Source organism: Myripristis murdjan, chromosome 17 (assembly GCF_902150065.1).
Source record: "Myripristis murdjan chromosome 17, fMyrMur1.1, whole genome shotgun sequence".
In the NCBI taxonomy this organism is placed as follows: domain Eukaryota; kingdom Metazoa; phylum Chordata; class Actinopteri; order Holocentriformes; family Holocentridae; genus Myripristis; species Myripristis murdjan.
Window position 1 is genome coordinate 10,466,502 of NC_043996.1, and position 24,431 is coordinate 10,490,932.

The 24,431-nt window shown below is 42.4% G+C and overlaps 3 protein-coding genes across 8 annotated transcripts; 2 read left to right on the forward strand and 1 right to left on the reverse strand.

The window, feature by feature from the left end:
* The first annotated feature begins 105 nt into the window (after positions 1-105).
* Positions 106-6,299, forward strand: ftr67 (finTRIM family, member 67). Of its 2 annotated transcripts, none has more exons than XM_030075376.1 (7): positions 106-797; positions 1,659-1,754; positions 2,627-2,860; positions 3,124-3,283; positions 3,390-3,488; positions 3,821-3,928; positions 5,701-6,299. In XM_030075376.1, exons 1-7 carry the CDS (start codon positions 198-200, stop codon positions 5,811-5,813), a joined length of 1,410 nt encoding a protein of 469 aa, XP_029931236.1. In that variant the 5' UTR covers positions 106-197; the 3' UTR covers positions 5,814-6,299. The 2 variants fall into 2 exon arrangements, with proteins under 2 accessions (XP_029931236.1, XP_029931237.1); XM_030075377.1 differs by having other exon boundaries at positions 107-797; positions 5,746-6,299.
* A 1,338-nt stretch (positions 6,300-7,637) lies between these two features.
* On the forward strand, positions 7,638-12,133 carry LOC115375813 (E3 ubiquitin/ISG15 ligase TRIM25-like). The gene is made up of 7 exons (XM_030075369.1): positions 7,638-8,290; positions 9,507-9,593; positions 9,739-9,972; positions 11,023-11,182; positions 11,281-11,328; positions 11,404-11,463; positions 11,570-12,133. Exons 1-7 carry the CDS (start codon positions 7,703-7,705, stop codon positions 12,106-12,108), a joined length of 1,716 nt encoding a protein of 571 aa, XP_029931229.1. The 5' UTR covers positions 7,638-7,702; the 3' UTR covers positions 12,109-12,133.
* Positions 12,134-12,189: 56 nt separating this feature from the next.
* eef1da (eukaryotic translation elongation factor 1 delta a (guanine nucleotide exchange protein)) lies at positions 12,190-21,714 on the reverse strand. Of its 5 annotated transcripts, none has more exons than XM_030075386.1 (9): positions 21,590-21,714; positions 18,468-18,594; positions 17,006-17,077; positions 16,153-16,209; positions 14,269-14,350; positions 14,084-14,178; positions 13,425-13,619; positions 12,591-12,785; positions 12,190-12,314 (listed from the first exon to the last, which is right to left on the reverse strand). In XM_030075386.1, the coding sequence occupies exons 2-9, from the start codon at positions 18,585-18,587 to the stop codon at positions 12,276-12,278; spliced, it is 855 nt and encodes a 284-aa protein (XP_029931246.1). In that variant the 5' UTR covers positions 18,588-18,594; positions 21,590-21,714; the 3' UTR covers positions 12,190-12,275. The 5 variants fall into 5 exon arrangements, with proteins under 5 accessions (XP_029931246.1, XP_029931247.1, XP_029931249.1 ...); XM_030075387.1 differs by lacking the exon at positions 21,590-21,714 and adding an exon at positions 18,693-18,711; XM_030075389.1 differs by lacking the exon at positions 17,006-17,077.
* Positions 21,715-24,431: the final 2,717 nt, after the last annotated feature.

A 24,431-nucleotide genomic window follows, 5' to 3' on the forward strand; every position in this document is an offset into this window, starting at 1 on the left:
CTTGTGTGTAATGTAAGATGTTCATTATTTCGGCATTATTGTAAAGTTTTGTGTTGCCTGCTTGAAGGAGAAATTAGCTGCGACACTTCCGCTTACGCCGTGTTGGCCACGCCCACTTCCGCCCTCATCCTGTAAACAAAGCTGCCAGCTGTCAGGAGTCCTGCCGAGTTTGGGCCCTTTAAACGGTGTTTTCCAACATGGCGCAGGCCGGAGTGGTCCTCGACAAGGACCAGTTCAACTGCTCGATATGTCTGGACGTGTTGAAGGAGCCTGTGACCATTCCGTGCGGCCACAGCTACTGCTCCGGCTGTATCCAGCACTACTGGGACCAGGACGACTACCTCGGGGTGTACGGCTGCCCGCAGTGCCGGCAGAGTTTCAGCCCGAGGCCGCAGCTCGGCAGGAACACCATGCTAGCCGACGTGGTGGAGAAATTCAAAAACACGGGACTCCAGACGGCGGACACCCCGCCCGAAACCCAGAGTGTGGCCGGGCCCGAGGACGTGGGGTGTGATGTGTGCACCGGGAGGAAAAACAAAGCCGTCAAGTCGTGCCTGGTGTGCCTGGCCTCGTACTGCGAGGCTCACCTGCAGCCCCACTACGAGTCAGCCGCCTTCAAGAAGCACAGGCTGGTGCCGGCCTCCCGGACGCTGCAGGACACCATCTGCCCGGTCCACGACAAGCTGCTGGAGGTCTACTGCCGCACCGACAACAAGTGTATCTGTTACCTGTGTCTGACAGACGAGCACAGGGGACACGACACGGTGCTGGCCGAGGTGGAAAAACAGCAGAAGCAGGTAATCAATACCTTCTGACTGATTGATTCAAGTCAGGGCTGAGGGGAGATAGGGCTGCTGACCCACATGAATGCAAAACAACAAACAACTCCATATTGTTGCATGAGTGGCACTTTGACGTGTTAATTACAATATAGACACTCGATATGATTTCATTTATGCTTCTGTTTCTTTTCTTCAGCATTAGTTTGTAATGTTATAACACTAATAAACACAATACCACCTTTATAACTCCCTACTATACTATCTGTTTGAGAAAGGGCCTGTAGATATTCAGTTTACCCAGCTGTCTTTACACTTAACTGCCATACTCAACTGTAAGAAGAAAGCCCTGACAATGTTTGTGCTTAAATGTGGAAATCAGTTTTATTACAGTAGCATCTAAAGCAAAATTGTCCTTGTAAATACTTTAAAACTTGAAACTGTTCATAGATCCATCTACTTAATACCTTGCCACATGCCAGCCTAAAACTTTCGTCACACTAAAGCAAATATATAGTACTCATCCTTATACTTTACCGGCAGTGCTTATTTACAGAGGGACAAGGCAATTCTGTCCACAGTCAGTGTTAGATTTGGGTAAAATTTGGCTTAATAATCAATAATTAAGTCTCTAATATCTATGGACACCTTGTGTATAGTGATTTCATTGTGCTGAAACCTACAGTTGTACGCATATGGTTAAAGGGTATCCTCTTATAGTTTTGCTGTTTTTCTATGTAAATAGTAGTATTCTACCCTGCTAAAATTGTTCATAGGGCTGCTGTATTTAGACTGTGTTGCACTAGATCCGCAGGGGCTGCCCAGCTGAGGAGAGCATCTTGTTTTTATTCATATCAGTAACGTGAACATTTTCCTCAGAGTCAGCTCGGAGAGATGAAGCGAAGCTCTCAGCAGAGAATCCAGGAGAGAGAGAAAGAGGTCCAGCACCTGAAACAAGCTGTTTTGTCTCTCACTGTAAGTACCAGTTACATCTGATGCTGAATACAGTTGATCACAAAGTAGATGATCACAATGTCCTAGCTCCTTGTCCTGCTGACTGTTCACTCTGAGATGGCTTTATCAAACATTTTTTATTAAAAAGCTTTGCATTTATATCCAGATTTATTATGGGTGCTAGGCAAAGCAAAAGTAACAGATATTCAAAAGTTGGCACACACACACACCATTGCCGTTTTATTACTTTCACCACTGTCACTATGTAGTGCATTCATTGCAGACACACACTGAGTAATACACATGTTGGAGAGTAGCAGTGCTGTGTGAGGGCCTACATTTTATTAAGACTGACGATCCCGCAGAGATGGCAATTTGTGCTTCCACAAAATATTTACACAATATGTTTGATAAAAACTCATTAGAAATGTGGATATGATGTCCAGACAGGTAGATGCAAATAACATAACAGCTACAACAGTCTAATAAGTTAAGAAAACTGCATCCCTTAAAAGCTGTGCAGCCTTTAAAACCAGGAAAAGACAGCACTCATGCCATATCACAATATTACCATATCCAAAATCCCCAATATATAGTCTTGTATCATGATATCAATATAATACTGATATAGTGCTCAGTGCTCAGTGCTCGATATCAGTGTATATGTTAATATGTACCACAAAAAACAGTACATCTAGTAGTAAATAACATTAGATAGTTTAAAAATAGTGTTATCATTAAATACCATCATCACAAGTTTTTTACTTCCACATATCAGTATTGGCATCATTTTTTTTTTTTTTTTTTTTTTTACTTCCACATAACAATATCGGTATATTGGTTGGGTTCTAACTGAGATGTGGCTCACTGTCTTGCTGTGTGCCTTTCTCTAGCGTTCTGCTCGAGTAGCCACTGAGGAGAGCGACAAGGTCTTCACTGAACTGATTCGCTCGATCGAGCTGAAGCGTTTTGAAGTGAGGGAGCTGATCAAAGTCCAGGAGAAGACGGCTGTGAGTCAGGCGGAGGAGCTGCTGGAGAAGATCCAGAAGGAGATCGCTGAGCTGAAGAGGAACGACGCTGAACTGGAGAAACTTGCACATACCGAGGACCACATCCACTTCCTTCAGGTAATACCACTGTTGCAGTCCTGGCTGATCATCACAGTAGAGACACTTGAAAGGCTACAATCAGAGCAAAAAAATAGCTATTTTACAAGCTCAATATAGAAAATTCATTCTTAGAATTAGTTGTTTACCTGACAAATAGGCTTGTACTGTACACAAGCTACCATCCACAGATGGAATTTAATTCTGTTACATAATTAAAATCAATACTTCATCTTTACTTACGCCATATTATACTTAGCATCATACATGTTTTTCCTCACCAGAGCTGTCAGTCTCTCCGTGCTCCACCTGTGCTGGGACCCTTGCCGTCACTCACAGCTGACACCAACCTCACCTTTGGCCCGGTGATGACAGCTGTCTCAGATTTTAAAGTTTTATTGCAGGAAGTTTGTCAGGGTGGATTTGTCAGCATCTACGAGAGAGGTAAAGAACCCATACTAGGGATCATATTTGTCAGTCTTTTTTTCCTGACATAAATTACTCTATCAATCTGATGTATGTCTCTGTTTTTACTGTCTTTCTTTTGCAGTGAGAGATGTGACAATTATAGATTCTCCGAATCACACTGGCCAGATAGAAACGATGCAAGCCAACAATGCCCAGTCCAGTTCAGATGAACTGATATGCTGTAATTATATCTCATTCTTATTTTTCACAGTATTTTTCAATTTTGAAGTTAAAGAGTAAGAGGAAGCGGAACTGTCTGCCATCCTCAGGAATGAAATAACTGGAATAGAGTTTTGAAATAGCTTTAATTAAAAACTTAACCATTACAGACATTAATCGAATATCTAAGTGTAGGTGCTATCATGTGGCACATGGCTTCCTTACTTGACTTGTTTGTTTTTAGGTTGTGTTTGCTGAATGTGCATAAGTGCAAGGAAGGCTGGTAGGGCATGCTGTCAGTTTGGAGAGCTAAAACACTGCACTATCTAATGTTTGTGCTCTGTGTCATTGCAGTGACCCCTACACCTGGGCTGGACCAAAGCACCGGGAGCCCTCTCAACCCTTTCCTCACTCCAGCACCTGCCGTTCCTACCTTCGGCGGCTTTGCCTTCTCACCGTTTGGTAAATGAAACCTTTATCAAAAAGCAAATGTATTCTAGGGGAAAACACTCCATGTACAGTTCCCATTGCTTGGTTTCCGTGAGCAAACTCATGCACATCATGAAGCATGTTTGTCTCATTATGTAATAATAAGAACAAGTAGTATAATATCTTTAGTTCCAAGGCACTTCAATAACAAAGTTACAAAATGCTTTACAGAGACAAGGTACTAAAACAGAGGTAGTCAAAAGTCTGCAAATGCAGCCAGCTATTGTAGAAGGTCTCTTGGGATCTCAGAGCTCATTGAGCTTTCAAAACTAACAGTTGGATCTTAAAATTAGTTATCAATTAACAGGAAGCCATCAAGGAAGCTTGACTGACCGGGGCAAATATGGTCTAGTCGTTGCTCTTCTGTTCTATTTATTCCCAAGGAAAGCCCATTTCATGGAATGACTTTTGTGTCTCCTGTGTCAACCTGGAACCGCAGCCTTGGAGCATTACCGACTAGATATAGTCGGGCTCACTTCGGATTGTCCATAATGAACACCATGTTTCAGCATAAGGAGGCTCAAGTGTACTTGGAACCAGGGCTCCTTAGGCCAGTGGTCATTGATTGACTTTGTAGTCGTTTCATCAGACCTACGTCCATATGTTCTGGACACTCAGGTGAAGAGAGGAGCAGAGCTGTCAATTGACTACCGTCCCGGCTGTGGAACAGTGGATCTGCTCTTCCCCCTCGCATGGATACTGAAGAGGGCATGGCAGTTTGACTGTCCAGTCTGCATGTACTTTGTGGATTTGGAGAAGGCTCACAGCTGTGTCCCCGGGGATCCGGTGGGTGGTGCTGCGAGACTATGGGATACTGGGTGTACTTCTGGGGGCCATCTGGTCCCTGTATAACCACAGTGAGAACTGTGTCCACGTTCTTGGCACTGGGCTGCCCCTTGTCTCTAATTCTGTTCATGATCTTCATGGACAGGATTTCAAGGCGCAGTTGGGGAATGGAGGGTGTCCAGTTTGGCGACCACAGGATTGCGTCCCTGCTTTTCGCAGATGATGTGGTCCTGCTGGCCTCATCAGGCTGTGACCTTCAGCAGTTGCTGGGGCGGTTTGCAGCTGATTGTGAAACAGTCGGGTTGAGGATCAGTACCTCTAAGTCTGAGGCCATGGTTCTCAACTGGAAAAAGGTAGTTTGCCCTCTCCATGGGTAGAGGTACAAGCAGTGGAAATGGCTTTCCTCCGCAGGGTGGCCAGGCACACCCTTAGGGATAGGGAAATTAGCTTGTAAATCTGTGAGGAGCTCGGAGTAGAGCCGCTGCTCCTCCGCATTGCGAGGAGCCAGTTAAGGTGGTTCGGGCATCTAGTTAGGATGCCTCCTGGCACCTCCCGGTGGAGGTGTTCCAGGGTTAGGGTTAGGGTTACCTGGGAAGAGGCCCCTGGGCAGACCCACGACATGCTGGGGGGACTATGTCTCCTGTCTGGTCTGGGAACACCTCGGGATCCCCCAGGAGGAGCTAATGGATGTGGCTGGGGAAAGGACCGTCTGGGCGGACCTCCTCAGCCTGCTTCCACTGCGACACATTTCTGGATAAGGGGCAAAAAACTGGTGTAGGGGTGGCATATAGTGCAATTTCAAATGCAGTTTCAAGCTGATATTTAGAGGGGGTGATGGCAAAAGTAACAGTTTTTTAAAACTGTAATACAATTACTGAAATGTCAACTCATTACACTATTTGTCTATGTCATCACCCCTTAAGACCCCTCTCAGTACTAACTATCTCCTCTGGGTCCAGGTTCCCCCAGGGTGTTCCTGACTAACTCCACTTCTGTCTGCTCAGGCTCCAAACTGTCGTCTGGATCCAGGCAGAGGCACCTGCAGCGACGCTCACACCCCAGGAGGAAATAGCCATGTAGCAGACATCAGAATCCACATCTCATTACTGGAGATGAAGATACAGTGGTTGAATGTCATTATGCTAAAGCGCTCTCCTTTTGTTGTCTTCACTCTCATCAGCACTGATACATCTGAATTGTATTTAATATTTCATTTTTTGGCAACTGCCAGTCATTTATCTTCGCATCAGTGCATGTGGGAAAGACACAAGGATGTGCTCTTATAGGGGCCACTGAAGACCACACTGACTGTGTATTAACTGTGTCTAAATTAAGCTACATGAAAGGAGAGCTCACCTCACTACTTGCCACATTTCAGTATTTGCAAGTGACATTTAGGAGAGAATTTATGTTTTTATAAAATATTATGGTTTTCTAATTAATCATTCTCCTTTTTTTTAACCAAAGATTTGTAACAATCATTTTACTTTGCAGACAAGTGTAATACAATGTGATTTGTGACATGCTTAGATTAAAAAAGCAAACAATGTTAAACACTCTCTCAAGGTTGTTTGTTCTTTGCAGAAAGGTGGGGTTATTGCTCATTGTACTTTGAACAAAACACGGGCTATATGGTGTCCAACATACAATTGACATAAGTTGATTAATGTCACAGCCAGGCTGCACAGCCATGACCAACAAGGGAGACGCACACAATGAGAACAGCTAATAAATGAATGTATTAAAGTAAATCAATAAACATATGGATAATCTAAAAGTGCATGGGTGGAAAAGTGGTAGAGCAGTGTTGTATGGTGCAGCAACAAAAACCAACAGTCTCAGGCAGGAGGGAGATGAAACTGAGCTCCAGAGGCTTTTTAAAGCTGCCTCAACACACAGAGCCAAGGTGTGCCAGTTCTGCAGCTCACTCTGTCCCCGCCCACCTGCAAGGTAAAAACAGCTGTCAGAGGTTGAGAAGGTTGCCACAATTACACACACACAAAACTTTTGCAAATGTTTAAAGGCAGACATGCAGTTTGAAAGGTTCATGCCCAAGACTAATAGAATTAATGGAACACATTTAAATGCCTGTAGTGAACCCAATGTTTTCAATGTCAAATTTTTACAACTGGCCTTATAGTTAAATGTCTCTTGAATTATCCAATGTATTATGTAGTTCAGGACAGCTTGACCGCTAAGCAGAGGACAGCTAAAGCAGGAGCCAGATGTACCTTCTCTATCTTGTTAGTTAGGTCTGTTGCATTTGATACACGCCCAGTCAACATTCACACACATAGCATCACACATTCTAGAAACAAGGCGTGGACAGTGGTTGGCCTGTCCATGTCCGCCAATTATTCTCAGTTGCGTCTAAGTCCAACCTCTGTACGGGGCAGGCCCAGCCCAAGAAGATAAATGTGCATCATTTCCTAATATCAGGGCTCATTCTGATAGAGATCCTGCCTGTCACTCTGAGACCAGCGCTGCCTTGCTTTATATGTGACCATAATAAATATTTCATCTGAAAATTGAAGATTGACTCCGGTTTGTTCTTTGGCATGCGACAAAAGAATCGGGAGCTAACAAAATGTACATACAAACAGCAGAGCAAAATCCACTTATATTTTGGGTTAGGATAGTGTGAAAGAGTTGTTATTTGGAGAACTGAGTGCCATTCATGATTCTTTACATCATAACAAGGCAGGGTGACTTTCCCATTTGAAACTGCATAGTCTGCCTTTAATGTAAAAAAAAAAAAAAAAAAAAAAAGCAGAGCATACTAATGATATGACTCAGCAGAGAAAGTGATTGAACTCAGTGTACCTGGGGAAAACCCATGACCTGGCTGGCTCGAGGCCGCATGCGCACAGGTGAAACCTGAGAAGAAGTCATTTGCACACCTGCGGGCCACGCCTACCATTGTCGGTTGTTCTCGCTGTACCTGTTTGCTGTGACACGAAAATGGCTGCAACAACTATTTCTATAGAAGAAGATCAGTTTAGCTGTCCGGTGTGTCTGGATGTACTGCGGGAGCCGGTGACCATCCCCTGTGGCCACAGCTACTGCCTGGACTGCATCGAGGACTACTGGAACAGGCCCACGCAGAAGGGCCAGTACAGCTGTCCGCAGTGCCGCCAGCTGTTCAGCCCCAGACCGGCGCTCAGCAGGAACACCGTGCTCCAGGAGGTGGTGGACAAGTTACAGCGGACGGGGCTCCAAGCCGCGGCTCCACAGCCAGCAGCCAAAGCCGAGGATGTCCGGTGTGGTGTGTGCACGGGGAGAAAGGCCAGGGCCGTCAGATCCTGTGCCGTGTGCCAGGAGTCTTACTGCGAGGCTCACCTGAGGGCCCATGAGGACCGCTTTCACGGCAAGGGCCACAAGCTGAGCTCGGCGGTGGATCAGCCCAGGGAGAGGCTCTGTCCGCATCACGACAAGCAGCTGAGGGTGTACTGCCGCAGCGACCAGCAGTGTGTGTGCTCACAGTGCGCCAAAGAGAGGCATAAGGACCATGACACGGTCCCAGTGGCGGATGAGAGAGCAGCTCAACAGGTTTGTTTATTTTCCTCTAGTCATCATTCAGTTACATCCAGTGTGTTCCTGAAGTGCTTGGCTTGCACATGCTGAGAGGCTTAGCTTGAAATAACTCGAAATTCAGGTTTACCGCAACATGAAGGTCTGTAGCCTCAGAAGGCCAGCGGACAGTCGATAATGGCTCATAGCAGCTTTCAGAAGCAGAGATACTTCAATGATCCCAGAGGGGAATTGCTTTCGTTGCAGCTGCTCAAACACTAGAGAAATATGTCTATTAGTATACGTGAAATGATAAGAAATAGAAAGGAGGATAAGAACTATAAAAATAGAATTTGTGATGTGCATTAGAATTTGTAAAAACGTGCATTATTAAAAAGGATCATATACAATAATATTACAATGTATACAGAGAATATGAAAAAGAATTATGTAGAGGCACACCCATATACACCAAATATACACGGGCTATTGCACCTTTGAATTATTGCAAAAACAATATATAAAGTAATAATCTAAGAAGAAATATCATAAAATTGTGTTATAGTAAACTATCAAATTAACAGCAGAACAAACTAACATGGTATTTTCTTTGCAAATTGCTAAAGACAGGCCTGTCTGAAAAGCTGGGCATGTTTTACACCTGCATGTGTTTTCCAGTTCATGCAAACATTTAAATTATTATTGACATTGGCCGTTTGAAAATAGGCAAAGGCCTAAACAAAACCAAACAAACATATTGTCCCATCCCTATTAGCTCTTATACCAACAGCTCAAATATTAAATCTGAGAGTGAAAATAATGTATTCATTGAGTGAACGCTTTTCAGCAAATAATGCCTCACTGTCCTTTTGATTCTGTAAAAATCGTTCTGTTTCAGTGACAGAGGCATGACAGCATACACTCATTTTTGGATTTTTTGTGGCACAGGTGAAGCACCCTGTTTATGGCAAATAGACTTTTTTTAAAATTTATTTTTTAATAGACATTATATAACTGGTAGATGCTTCAGTGTTTCAAATATTGAGTCGAGGCAGATTGAAAAATGTATATTGCACCGTGCCTCGGTCCTGCAGCTTGTTACTGTGTTCGGGTTCAGGCTGATAGACCTTGCAGTGCCACCCTTTGATCCCAGCATCAAAACTGACTATCTATCTTTAATGTCAACGGCAGCAAAATTGCATCGGGCACCCAAGGGGACGGAAACATGTGATATTCATCTTTTGTATCTCCTCAGAAAAAGCTGGAAGAGTCGTCTTTGAAGTCTTTGCAGAAATTGAAGGAAGTTGAGAAGGAACTCAGATATGTTGTCAGGTACATCAAGGTGAGTGCACTGCCACTGTAGAGGAGTTTCCAACACACTGTTCTGACATACTGGGTACACACCCAAAATAGCTCCTGAGCATGAACTGAAGGTGAGTCTGACTCGGGGAGGAGAAAAAAAAGGTAGAAAATAATTTCCTTTGCAGCACTCTACAGAAGCAGCAGTGGAGGAGAGCGAGAGGATTTTCTCCAAGCTGATCCGCTCCATCGAGAAGCATCGGTGTGAGGTGAGGGAGCTGATCAGAGCCCAGGAGAAGACGGCTGTCAGCCAGGCTGAGGAGCTGCTGGAGAAGATCCAGAGGGAGATCACGGTGCTGCGCAGGAGTGAGGCAGAGCTCGAGAAGCTCTCTCACACTGAGGACCACATCCACTTCCTGCAGGTACGCATCGGCACCCAACAAGGTACTGGGAAATAGTTATAAAAATTCTGTAATTATTTCCCAATAATGTAACAAATTCTGCACTTAGCTTAGTCAAAAAAAGAACTTGCCTAATGACGCACAGTGCCTTGAACAGTATTATAATTTTAATTAACTGTTGATGTTCATTAATTAATGCAGTATTTAACACCTTATTACATTACTGCAGTGGTAATGTGGCCCTCTACAATATTTTCAAATATTTAAACTGAAAATGAACAGACAAAATCATCACATCATCCACTTTAGGGGGAAAAAACAACTCATACATATAATAAGGTCCCTGTAATATAATAAGGTAATATATATGATCAATTCCCAATTATGTAATAAGGTATTTGTAATGTAATAAGAATGTAATAAGGTAAAATAACTTTTTGTAACCCCAAAACACATGCTAATATATTGCACAACCCTATAGTGCTGCACAGTTCTAAAAATGCATATATAACTACCTTTTATTACATTTTTAGTCATTTACAAAATGTATTATTCTTTTTCCGTCACTTGGTCCTAGAGGCCTCTTCAATATGGCAAAGAAACCCTGACGTTAAGGCTAAGCCTCTCTTCTTTGTTGAAGAAGTAAAATGTACTGAGGCTCCATCATGCTTGGTGACACATTGTGTTGAATTTTGGTCTTTGTGTAAAATTTCATGACTTTCTTTAAGTTATTGGAAGAGCTTCCATGATCTGAAAAATTAATATTTTCAGGTTGCAAATGATCTGGTTACCCAAACAACTGGCTGAGAAAACCAGCTGAAAAACAACATCCAGCACGATGAAAGTGTGAAGCAAAGTTGTAAAATACATTCTGCACATCGACTTCACCAGAGAACTGATCAAATTCTGTCAAACTCCATGACCAGTTGGGAACCCTGTAAACCATCAAATTTATGTAAACCTCTCTGATTTAAAAAGGGACAATTTATCAACTGCACTCCACCAGGCACAGTGAGCCACTAGTGTGCATTCAGTTCTATCTTCTCATTTGTTTTTTCCCTGCGACTGCAGAAATGCAAGTCGCTCCACTTCCCTTCAAAGAGTGTGGAGCTGCCCAGCGCCGATCTGCTTCCATATTTCATGTACAAAACCATGAGAGGGGCCCTGGCTGATCTGAAAGGCAGTCTGGATGAAGTGTGTGAGAGAGAATTCAACAGGATTTCTGAGAAGGGTATGTCTCTCCATTATGGATGAATGCTGGTTATTTTATTATAGAGCAATTATTTAGAATTGTAAATCTAACAGCTTTTTGCCTCTCTGCATTTCTAGCAATTTCACTGAAAGAAACGAGCCACAGTGGCACTGCAAAAAATAAAGGTAGTGTAACTTCATTTTTATGACAAAATTAAACTAATACACAATAAACTCATCTTGATACAATCTCTCTGACAGTAAGAGATACTGACATACCTCCCAACTCGGAGCCGAGGACAAGAGCTGAATTCCTACATTGTAAGTAGTTATTTGAGAAACTCTTTGGCAGTGGACTGACAGTCTTACTTTTTGATCCCAATGAGCAACAGTTGACAGTCTGACAGCATCCATCCTCTGTGTCCAGACTACAACGACATAACGCTGGACTCCGGCACAGCCAACCCCTACCTGTCCCTCTCCGACGGTCGCAGAGGGGTGACCACGCGGTCCGAGCCACAGCCCTACCCCGAAAACCCAGACCGCTTCACCAACTGGGCGCAGGTGCTGGGTAGAGCCGGAATTGCCGGACGCTGCTACTGGGAGGTAGAGTGGGCCGGCACCGGAGGGGTTTCCATTGGCGTCTGCTACAAAGGCATGAACCGGAATGGAGGAGGGAGCGACAGCAAGCTGGGACACAACTCCAAATCCTGGAGCCTGGACTGCTGCTACTCGTCCTGCTCGTTTCAGCACAACAAGGACAGCGTGGTGATCGCTGTTCCCTGTGGCAACAGAATAGGAGTGTATCTGGACTTCAGGGCTGGGACGCTGTCTTTCTACAACGTTTCTGAAGCAATGGTTCTGCTTCATAAAGCCAAGACCACGTTCAGCCAGCCCCTCTACCCCGGATTTTGGGTGGGGCTGGGCTCTACGTTGAAGCTCTGCTCTTTCAAAGGGCTAAACTGATTACATTCTCAGTACCTTCAAGTTTTTACAACGTATTTTCATTAATTTAAACATTAAGAATAGTAATGAAACAGGAACAGATTTTTGTGCTCAAAGCAAAGTATTTTATTAATAACACTACAAGCCGAGAGCAGCAGCAACACTTTGGTGGAGGGAGGAGGAGGAGCTTAGATCTTGTTGAAGGCAGCAACATCCACACTCTGGACCTGCAATCGAAGAAAAACATCAAAAGCTGGAACATTATGAAGGAATGCCAAGTTATTTAAACATCAAGCATAAATTAATGTATCATATCATAGCGATTTTTTTTAAAATTTAAAATCAATAAAACATTTTGCATACACTAACATTTCGTGGTATGTGATTTTTCAGGTGTTACCCTCAACATTTAATATTTTTTTAGTTATCTGACTTAATAATAAACTTCTTAAGAGATGACAGTTCTTTTTGTATCATCAATTACAAGCAGGGTAGTTACTTACGTAGTCCTCAAACTTGATGATCTCCTCCTCGAGCATGTCTGTTCCCACCTTGTCGTCCTCGACCACACAGTTGATCTGCAGCTTCTTGATGCCGTAGCCCACAGGCACCAGCTTGGACGCTCCCCACAGGAGCCCATCGGCCTGCACCGAGCGCACACACTCCTCCAGCTTCGCCATGTCTGTCTCATCGTCCCACTGAGCGGAGAGGAGGCAGAGACAGATCAGTCAGCAGAACAATGTTTCACAAGATGATATTCAACACAGGATTCACAAGCTTGCAAAACAGATTTTACAGATACTTGTAATCAGTTCCCATTATATATATATAGGGAAGTTTCCACAATGTGAAGGTTCCGCTTCGATACATATTTCTGCAGAGTTATCTTAACTAGCGTGCTACTTCATAATCAGACTGTTGTATTGGTGTAATTTTGAAACAATGTTGAGAAATCCATTGATAGGATCAAAAATACACTGTTTTAAAGGCAAAGATCATGACTTATCCAAAACGTTTGACTGTTGTTTTCCATACCTGGAAAAGTTTCGGGAAATAATTTTTAAAAGAAAGACAGCTGTATTGGGTCCTTGGTAAAGAATGGACAGGTTGCTCTTTTGATGGAGGTAACAGCTACTTAAAAAATAGTGCATCCAGTGCATTATAGATTAAAATTGCACCAACATTTTGCAATTTTCATGACTTTTCCACAATTACTGCACAATGTGTTTTCCATGCCTATAACACTGTAGGAAGCTAATTCAATGCCTAATGGACAAGAAAACTGCAGAAGCTGATTTACAAGTGTGTTTGTATGTAAGCACACAGGAGATACATACAGGCTTGACATCCAGCAAGATAGATGACTTGGCAATGAGGGCGGGTTTCTTGGCCTTCTTGGCTGCATAGGCATCCAGGCGCTCCTGTCTGATACGTGCTGCCTCCGCATCCTCCTCTTCATCACTGCCAAACAAGTCGAGGTCATCATCATCATCACCACCATTTTCCACCTTGACCTGCTGGACAGGAGCAGCCTGGGCACCAAGGAAATGTAGATGAGAATGAGGAGAGACAAGGGAGAGGCTGAATGATGGTTTGGACAGATAGCTTCAAACAGTCTAATCACACAGTTCAATTTAATGTTTAGTAAGACCTATTTAAAACTAATTTCACTTAAACTTCAGACTGATCTTTTTTATTCAATTAAGCATTGCAGCTAAATATAAAGGTAAATGATATTTGTTCCAGTGCAGAGGTATGTTTTAAGCAGGAATATGATTGATTATTAACTAGGTGACCCAATAATCTTTAGGTTAGATAGCAAGGTGTAACTACAATAAATACATTACTTTTCCCCCACTGAATTTGGGACAGGTAAGTTTATTTATTTATTTAGGATTTCTTTCTAGAAGGTAAGTAACACAGTTAAAAAGTAAGAAAGAGTATAAAATGGGTTACTGCTGAAAGAGATCTGTTTTGTAAATACAAACTAATGTACCTTAGCACATGGGACGGCTCCTGTTGAAGGCGACCGTTCCAGCACAGCCACTCTGGACTCAAGCTTCTGCAGGGCTGCCCTCATCTCCTCCACCACTGAGAAACACAAGTATGAACACGGGGTTACACAAGTGAACAGGTGAATACAAGCACCAAACACACAGAAAACGTAATGGAAGCACATGCCTTGGTGCAGGCTCTGGTTCTCCAGTTCCAAGCTCCTCATGCGTGAGATCAACTCCTGGTCCCCTCCGGCATGTGAGGATGACTGTACACAAACACAAACAAATTAATCAGCGAGAGTCATGTTACAGGCCGGGGCCAAAATGGCAACAAGGTAAAATCATCACCCAGGCTGAGATCCTGTCCAATTCTTAAGTGAAGAAACAAGCAAAATGGCAATAAAAAAAAAAAAAAGTGGTCAAAACATTTATGATAGCCAGCAGTGGGGAATGAAATAACATAATGCCATGCAAGGAAAAAGATTATTACAAAATAATGATTTGGCTACACTTCACACACCAACACACTTGATATTAAAATGAGTTCCTCCTGCTACACATCAAACACATCATCTAACATTTACAATACCAGCATGCAGACCTTTTCTTGGCAAAGTTTTTATTTTTATATTTTTTCAAAGCCAAGAAACTGACAACTCACAACACAGATGTAAAAATGCTGTCACACAGGATGCAAAATTGATCATGAATGAATGTCAAGCATGGCTTTATTTTTCCACTTTTAATAGCAACTGAATGTTGATTAAAAGGTCAGTTGTGGTTGAGAATCAAAGTTGTTAGGGGTGCACAAAAAACAGTCCAGTAAAATAAATTTCTTCCCAAAATCAATATTAGCAATGATTGATAATTGTGATCACAAGAGCGCTGCAAGGTGGGCGGGGCCTATGGTTCCAGAAGTATTTCCCCCATTTCTAATTTTACTTTAAAAAAAAAAACCACCTGCTATATTAGTCAATCCAGAATCCAGGGAGTCTTCTGGATGAATAAAACAAATACTGCAGGGGGATGTTATGGCCATCACTAAATGTTTCAACTTCATTTCTGAGAAGCCCTGTACTGTTTTTCCGTTGGTTTAGTGTCAAATGGCTCCAAATACTACAGTACCCATGAGCCTCAAGCATTACTATGGTAAAGTTGCCAAATAAAGCTGTAAATATTGTCAATATAATGTTAATATTGTTTTGTGCTATGCTGTATTCCAGATCAGTGGTTGCAACTAGGAATAAAAAAAAAAAAAAACACCTCACTGTATTTGCTGAAGTGATCCAAGCATGTGTTGGTGACTGGTTGTTTCAAGAGGCAAAGCACTGTGGGACTCAGTCTACTTATTTTGTTTTTTTAAATAATTCTGTTGAACCACAATTCAAAAGCAATGTCTGATTTTCATTAGTTAATTTTCAGTAATTTTTAATTTATTACTACTTTTGTCTGTTTCAAGTTATTTCAGTGACCATTGTGGGTTTTTCTTTCTTTAATGGAAGGATACCAACAATTTTGTCCACGTGTGTGTCTCCTAAAAGTTGTCACACATACATACACAGTCTTGTACCCTTGACTTTTTTCCCCCCAATGAACCTGGATTATTTCAATGAACTGCTTATTTGTTTGTGGTGATGACTGAACCACAAGAGTTTCATTCCCATTCAAGTTTGGAAATGCCCAAACAGGAGGCTCAGTAACTTTGCATTTGGAAAAATGAATGAGATTTTTACTGTCTGGAACCCCGGCCATCCAATACAACCCTGTCCACTTTGCATCTCTACATTAACCAAAATAATTGGGATTATAATTTACGTTACATAATCAAGCAGCCCAAATATTATAAAGCTTCTGCTTCAGCTAGTGACAATGAAGCTGCTTCTTATGACTGGGAAGGAAGTGGAAGTGAGGTGGGCGGTGAGAAACACAACATCTTAGAGCTGTGGTAACAGAGGCACACACTCCATTGCAGGCAGCGGCAGATGCAGTTCAACCCACACCTGGCTGACTGATCCAGCCATGCAGCATCTCCCAGCCTGAGCAGCGCGTGTGCTCGAGGACCACTTACGTTTCTGTGCTGCCGTTTCTGAGGACGCCCTTTGGCTTGCTGCAGGGCTGTCTTCACCTGCACCCGTAAGCGCACAGGGTTCAGGTGAAGGGTGGGTAAAGAGGAAGGAAAGGAAGGAGAAAAGGCAAAGACAAAGAAAAAGTAGAGGTTGGAGGCAGATGCCGGGATGATACACATTTACATATACCCAGCTTATGAGTCATCAGTAACAGGTTAAAAATGTATTTGATACTGGAATCGAGACTGGATCAAACCAGATTTTGAAAAAGACTAGAGAAACACAGGTACTGAGGAAAAATAAAGTCGACTTGGAAAACACATTTCTGGATGACATCAAAGTCAGGCATCCACTTGGATATGCTGATGTCAAGCGCACAGTGGTTGCAGCAGCTACAGACAAAATTCCTGACAACATCACTGCACCTTTGAACAAGTTTTGGTACAAAAATGCTTTAAACACATATGCACAGACAAGCAGTTTCCTGGCAGACAGTACAATGCACCAAATGGAGATGATGTGAAAGCAAGCAAGCAGATGTGAAGGGAAGAATGATGAATTGCATTTTAGAGACTGTAGTACTGAACACGTCAAGTACAGCCTAAATTAGAAAATTAGACATTACTGTATTATCTTTCAGGCTATTTATGCCATATGAGGAGCTAAATTAAGCTCAAGCTAAAAACTCCTAAAAAGGCCTGGCTACTTAATCTTTAATCATAATTAGGCGTCATGATTAAACCATTTCATCTCAATAGTTATTCCCCCATTTAGGGCTGGTACACGGACATTATTGAGAACAGTACTGCCACTACAGGGGGTCGGCCTGCCGGTCATTTACAGTGCAGTACTCACTCCGTTAAGGCACTGCTGGATATACTGGCGCGAATTAGCAATGTCCTGCAGGATGGCACTAGCTTCTCTCTCCTGCGGGCAATGTGGGGGTACAACAGTGATGAAGGGAGAGCGGAGGGGAGGAAAGAAAGGAGCATGGCAGACAGACAAAAGCAAGCTGACACACACACACACACACACACATATACCCTTCCTAGGACTGGGCGATATGGACAAAATCAAATATCATGACATCAGAAAAAAAAATGTTCCAACACATTTTGGCAGCAGACTGGAAGGTACACAAACTCCAGATGATAAACTCCCCTGTAGTTCTCACCAGGGGTGGGAATTAGCAGGACCTTTCAACACCATGCAATTTACAAAAACTTTGTCATGTATTACAATTCTAGTATCAAGTATTGCATTTCAATATTATGATTTCTTGTGATTAAGGACTACTAAAAAGAAAAAGCTGAATCAATGTTTTATCTGAATGTGTCACACCGACACCTGAAAAGCGATGCTTTCTCCGCTGTAAATATACTAAAGACAATAGACTGATGTTATCGACCCCCCCATACCGATCCAGACTCCATAGTCAGATTTTTGCATGGATTCTAAATATTAATAATGCAATTTTAAGCCCAAAGTCAAAATACTGTAGCACATAATTAAGTCATTAAACAGTTCTACAAAGATATCCAGAGTACGGATGTACATATTTTCAAATTCAGGTATTGGAAGAGTGCCGAAGCTGAAAAAAATGGTGCGTTTCTAGACAAATGGCAATTATAACCCCTCCCAAAAAATAAAATAATAATAATGATAACGATTAACAGAAAAAAATGTACAATTAATTTCCCTCCAGCTGGGTTAAATGGTGCTCACTTTTCAATGGCTGAAAATTAATTCCTCATAAAATACTTTAGACTTTGTAATTCACCATTTTTAAGAACTGGAACTAATCATACAGTATGCTTTTCGTTCTCTTTTCCAGACCCATGTAGAAACTGCTGCTGCAGCCCCCCGACAGCCTGAAAAGCCAGGACAGCTGCCAAACCACCTGACCCCTGCCGCTCAGCTGAGCCACCTTCTAAATCGAGTGGCTTAACACACAAGCTCACAGCTGCTAGGGGCTGGTGAGTGCAGTGACCGGCGATGATGTAACTACTGCTCAGAGCAGACCAATGACTGGCAGGGAACTGAGCTACCGCTGACAAAGCAACATGATTTGAGATGGTGCCAAGCAGAGGAGCGCTGGATGACCAAGATGGCCGCAGGACACAGTTAAAGAGAGGGCTCGTCAACAGGTTGACTTTGTAAGAATGTTCACTCATACCTGTCTAACAACAACGACAAAAACAATAAATAAATTAAGTAAAATAAAAAATGTCCCAACTACCCCAAACCAAGGAACCTTTGTTCTTTGCAAACCCATCAAAGGAAACTCCTTTCAGGACTACAACACGTGTGTTCCTACCTGTTGGTGTGACTGTGTGCAGGGGCCATTGACGCCCTCGTAGAAGCGCCTCTCGGCCTCATCGTAACGGTTTTTATCGAACCAGATGTTCTCAGCGGCAAGGCACTCCAGTCCACTCATGATGGTACTGAGGAGGGAGGATGGGAGAGACACATTTAGTGAGGAAGCATCATAATGAAATTCTGACATTAATGCAGAAATACTGATCAGTACATGACAGTATACCTAAAACAAGGTTGTTATACTAAATCTGTTCGCCAGCGCAACCAATCAACCATTTAATCAAGTGTTTCATTAGATGCTGGACCAGGACAATGAATATTACGAGTTACAATTCAAGCAGCATGCAGAGCCACAGACGAGTTTATTTGGTGGGAATAGACCTTTTTCACCACAACTATTTTGACATGAAAAAGCAGGTTAACACAGGTGTCTGGCTCTATTCCATTTAAGTGTATCGGAGCCCCAGTAAGAGGACCTGAATGGAACAGAGCCTTAATTAACATCATTAGCTACACCTGTGATTAGCTAACCACTTCATGTCAAAAAGGCTGCTGTGAAAAAGGTCAATAGGGAGAGACAAATCAAAGTTAGGCATATGGACAGCTTTTAACACAACACAATGTGACATTAGAGAACTTAAAATAAGTGAATACAAAGAAAGGGGCTCAAAGGGGCTCATGTGCATCACCTCCCTGTGTCGTTTTACTGATGGATTACCACAACACATAGGCATCTGAACATTCCTCCGTCTATGAAACAGAGTTGCCTTGTCTGCAAACTCTGGATTACAGAACAAAGGGTTGGCCCCTGCCCACCAACGCTCATCTTTCATTATAGCAGATGTTCACTCTACTGAACAAATAGAAAGGGCAGACCTAATGTGACATACATTACATAACATAAGACTTCACGTTAAACAACCATAAACCAGCATATCCAAACAAAAATGAAATGATCAAAACATTGTATATTTAACAAAATGGATAATACAAAAAAGGCAAAACCAAAATGCAGACAGACAGGTACAAAAGAAAAAAAAAAAAGAGAAAACACATCAGGCAACATCATGTCTCTCCCATTCCCTGAGTGAGGGAAGGTGTCATACTTGTCCCGTTTGGGCTTGCTTTCTGACTCGGAGAAGCCCCTCTTCCTGTGGGTCGGCCCCCTGCTGCCCTTGCCCCCCTGCTCGGTCTCAGAGGAGGTGCGGTTTCGGCCCTTACTGGCCTGGCGGTGGGGGGTACCAGAAGCCTTGACAGTGCTAACGGGGTGGGGCGGGTGCTCCTGGTCCTGCTGCTGGCTAGACGGGCGTTTGCAGCGGAAGGTCAACGAGCCCCTTGGACTCCTCGGAGAGGATGAGAGCGTTCCATTGCTATTGCTGCTGCGCCACGCCATGCCCTCCAGGACGGGGCTTCGGCCGTAAGAGCCCCAACACTCCTCTTCAGCCCCAGAGCCTTGGCTTTCTGACTGGGACAAGCGTGTATGCCGTCTCATCCTGCCAAGTTGAATGTCATCTCCATTCAGGACACCTCTCTCCACACTGGGACCATTACCGTGTCTGAACGTCCCCACGGGTATGGCACTCTGAGGGGCTCTTCCATGCTCAGGGTTTCTCCACGTCTGATCCATTGCTTAATAATTAAAGGGGTCTCTTCTGTACTTAATCTTTTTACAGACACAGGAGATAAAAAGAAAGAAGCAACAGGTAGAAGCCGGAGCCGTAAGTTCAATGTGAAGTTAGTGTCACAGAGAACTAACTGGTTAGAAAGATCACAGGATGTGGTTTTTGAAGGAAGCAAAAACAAACAGGTATGGTGATGCCAATGTGGTCTTCAAGCCAAGGAGACAGAGCATCGATCAAAATCATCAGGTTTAGTCTGAATATTTCAATGACCATGAAAACTTTTTTTTTTTTTTTTTTTTTTTTTTAAAGGAACTGTTCAACATAAGCTTAAACTCTATGTCAACTGCAGACTAAACCTGAAAATGCAGGAAGGTCTTTTTTGGTAGATTTTTTGGGTTATAAGATTGCATAATGTTCCAAAGTCAAAAGTTCACTGATCAATCTCACACTGGACTTTGAAAACCCAAAGCCAAAACCAACAACACAAAATGTTGCATGGGTAATACACATGACGGGGTGAAAATGACCGGCGTTAAGGTTAGAACGTGTTTATGTAGGTTATAAAATGGGACATGATGTTTCTGCTGGAAACATCCTAAAGTACAAAATGTACAACCCCGTTTGGGCTCACCTTTGTTTTGGCATGTTGGAGAATAAGGAAGACTACCTATTGGAATGGAGTACTGAAATCCAAAAGTTCAAATTATATCACTCGCACAGATTTATCAAGCATGGAAAGTTAACCTATGACACTTTCATGCATCAAATAAAAACAGCAACGCAAACAATACTGGGAAAAAAAAAGATGTGCAAACACAACCAGTGCATTGCCAGTCTACAAATAAATGTGTACATTTTTGCCACCACAACTCCAGTCAGCAGTGCCAGCCTCTCTGTGGTTAGAGCATCAGTCTGTAAAGCAGCTTCAACATCAACACTCACCTTTGAAACTGGAATGGGAAGCTGATGCAGGACGTTAAACACATCCCCCAATAGAGAAACAGAGATTGAGAAATAAAAGCTCCCATATACTGAACGCTGGGATTTTTACATCTCCTTGTGAAAGTAAAATAATCCTATAACGACTTCCAGGAAGATATAAATATCACAGCGAGGCTACAAGTCTTGTACCGTTAATATTGAAGTGATACCACAGGAAGTAAGTACGAAATGGCCATTAACTCAATATTGAGCATCACAGACAAGCCCCAGCGGGCGGTTTATATACAGTAAAGGTCACAGCAAAGGCAAATATACACAATTAAATACTGATAAAAAAAAATAATAATAATAAAAAACATTTGTGTATTCCAACTGTTGCTCGCACACTCGGCCACCTCCACTCAAGTTTCTTTGACAGCCGCACCAAGTTGTCGTCCAGACAGCCACGTGGCGCACGAAAAACTACACACTTTTTGTATTTTCTGGACTTAACAAAGTTCAGTTTACTTTACTTTTGCAACCCATGCCATCAAAAATGCAAATTTACAGCACTTACTCTTGATTTAATCGACGTTTTATGGCTAGGTGACGGTCGCTCGCCTGCTCTCGGCTGTAATCCGATGGTGGAAGAGAGCTCGCATCAGCGGACCGCTCGTATTTCTCTGAAACCGAAGGGGGGAGTGTTAGTTTTCCTCGTCTAAATCGTTTATAACAGTCTGTTGGATAATGTATATCATTTAAATATAAAATAAAGATATGACTCGATATTTGTGAGTCATCGCTACACACAAAAAGAGCGAATCTCATGCTACCATTATAGCATACTTTACAACTTGGTACGATCCCTTTTCGTCATGGACTACATTTCCCATGATTCCACAAGACGCGCAAGGGTTGGAGCGTTGAAGTTGCGGTTCTAGTTAACACAGATTTACAGTAATGTGTCAGGTGTTTTTGCCTTTCACTGTTTAACTTATTTACTTTATTTAGGACTTATTAATAGGCTACGTGTTATGTGTGCTATTTTTAATTGTTGCTCAAGTATTTTGTGGCGTAATATATATATATATATATATATATATATATATATATATATATATATATATATATATATATATATATATATATATATATATATTAATTATTAAGGTGTAGCGAGAACAATTTTGGATGTTTATCAGCAATGCGCGATATTATAAATAATTCATTAATTGTTTTTCAAGGATACTTACATTTTCAATACGTCATCAACCAGCTTGATTGGGAGGGCTTCAAAACTCTCAGCTTAAAGGTATTTTTCTCCCTGCGTGTAAACAAGAAGACACTAAAAACTCTCTCCTCTCTTGAAAACAGTGTCTGAAAAGAATCTAAAACTAATCCACAATTAAAAGGAATGGAAATCCTAAAACTCTATTAAGACACTCTATGTAGACACAATCAAGCTTTTGGTTGTAATGTAGAGAAACTTTTTCATTCCTACTGGCATATTCTTTTATAAATTCATTTATTAAGCCACAGTCAGGAAGCAGAAGCAGGGGAGCATTACTTAAATTACACACTCAAAGCATGGTGGAGGACTACGTTTGACAGCTGTGAGACAATCCCTTTGTTGCCTGTAGGCAGAGCTAGGGGCTATTACACACAGCAGGACCAGCAATTTAGTCTACTTTAAAAAGTGTCACAAAATATCTTAAAATATCTCCATTCTCCATCTCCAAATGTGAGGTTTCAAAGAGGAGTTGGCTTTGAGCCCATGAGGACACTACATGTCCTCTGTGCCTTAAATCCAGTGCCTTACCCGCTCAGCCATCCTGGGTATTTAAGGCAGCACTGACACTCACTTTCAGCTCGCTTTAGCTTTCAAGTCAGATTGAAAAGGTTGGTGAAAGCTATATTTACAGAGTTCAAAAGTGCTATGTAGCACTGAACACTCTCGAGAGTTCAGGCTATTGATGAAGTATTCCTTTTGAGAGGGTCTGGTCTGTGTGGCAGAAAGGCAAGGCCATGACACCACTGATTTGCAAGACATCCGCCTCTGACCTTTCATGTTCTCAAGTTTAAAAAGGACAGTTCCTGTACTCAGCATTATGTGAACTGACAGAGAAGTAACTCTCCAAAGAGTGTGGGAGGCTGACAAGGTGAGGGCTAGAGAAGCAGCCCGTTTGACTTCCCGGACCAGCGTGCTAACTTTAAGTGCTGAAAATGAGTAGCACTTTACTTCTTTGACAGATAGTTTGAACTTAAAGCAAGTCACGTAACGCCTTGTAACTCCTGGGGCTATGAGAGGAGTGTGGCTGCGCTGGGATGTTCAGATAAGAGCAGAACATTTGCCATACAGTCAGAGAGCACGATATGAATGTTTGCGATGTGAGAGTAACACAAAGCTTTGCCACATTAATTTCACCCCATGAAGAATGACTCATTTTATTTGCAGTTTGCTGGAACGTGGGGGAGACCAGGGACAGCTGTAACACCTTTTGCGATGAAATCAAAAACAATTTACACTGGATAGCCAGTTTGCCATATTGTAGACTTAAATGTGTCAGCTACTGAAACAATGTATTTAAGTGGCTTTATGAAATATATACAGGTTCCAAAATAGATTTAAATGCAGTCACTCCACTGGTACAAATATCCCAGTGTACAGGGATCTAACTGAGCGTGTGCAGAGTGAGTATAATCACTCTGGCTTGTTTCTGATTGAAAGAGTTCAAGGTGATACAACCGTCCCATGTTACGATTGTACCTGGTCTCCCCTAAGTACCAACTACACTGAATTCTTGGTTCCTTCCTACTGAATATACTGTATATTCCTACCAATTACACATATAGAAGTTATGTTGGGTTCCTGTGCGGCTCAGTGGATAAAAATGGTTATGGTTTTGCTTTCCAGTGGTCACATACTGAATAGTTGTTATGGCATGGATTATCTTAAATAATTATCTAATATAAAGCCGATTGGCCTGTGAGTCATCAAATGCACTATCAGCATCTACAGAACACGCTCTTTATTGATGATTTCCTGTAGAACAAGAGTCTCCAATCATGTGCCACTGATGGCGGAGGGAATGCTAATTTTAATTGAGGAGAGGAGCTGCCTGCTGGAGACCACATGTGTAGAGTCTGAATGAAGACTCAGCCCTCCACGGCATCGTTCAAGACCACTGCTGCAGATTGTGTTCTTCTCTGTTGTGATTGGACTTCACGTGGAAAAATGGGCTACTGATTGCTCTGCTTTATTTTGCAGCTATAACAGAATCCAACCCATTCGCAACACTTACCAGATGTGAAATTTAAGGAACCTTGTAATTATGCATTCCTTGCTTTTGGTGTGAAGTGTTAACTTCTGGACCAGAAGTTCTTAAGTTTTAAGCAGTCACAAATCATGGTTATGAGCA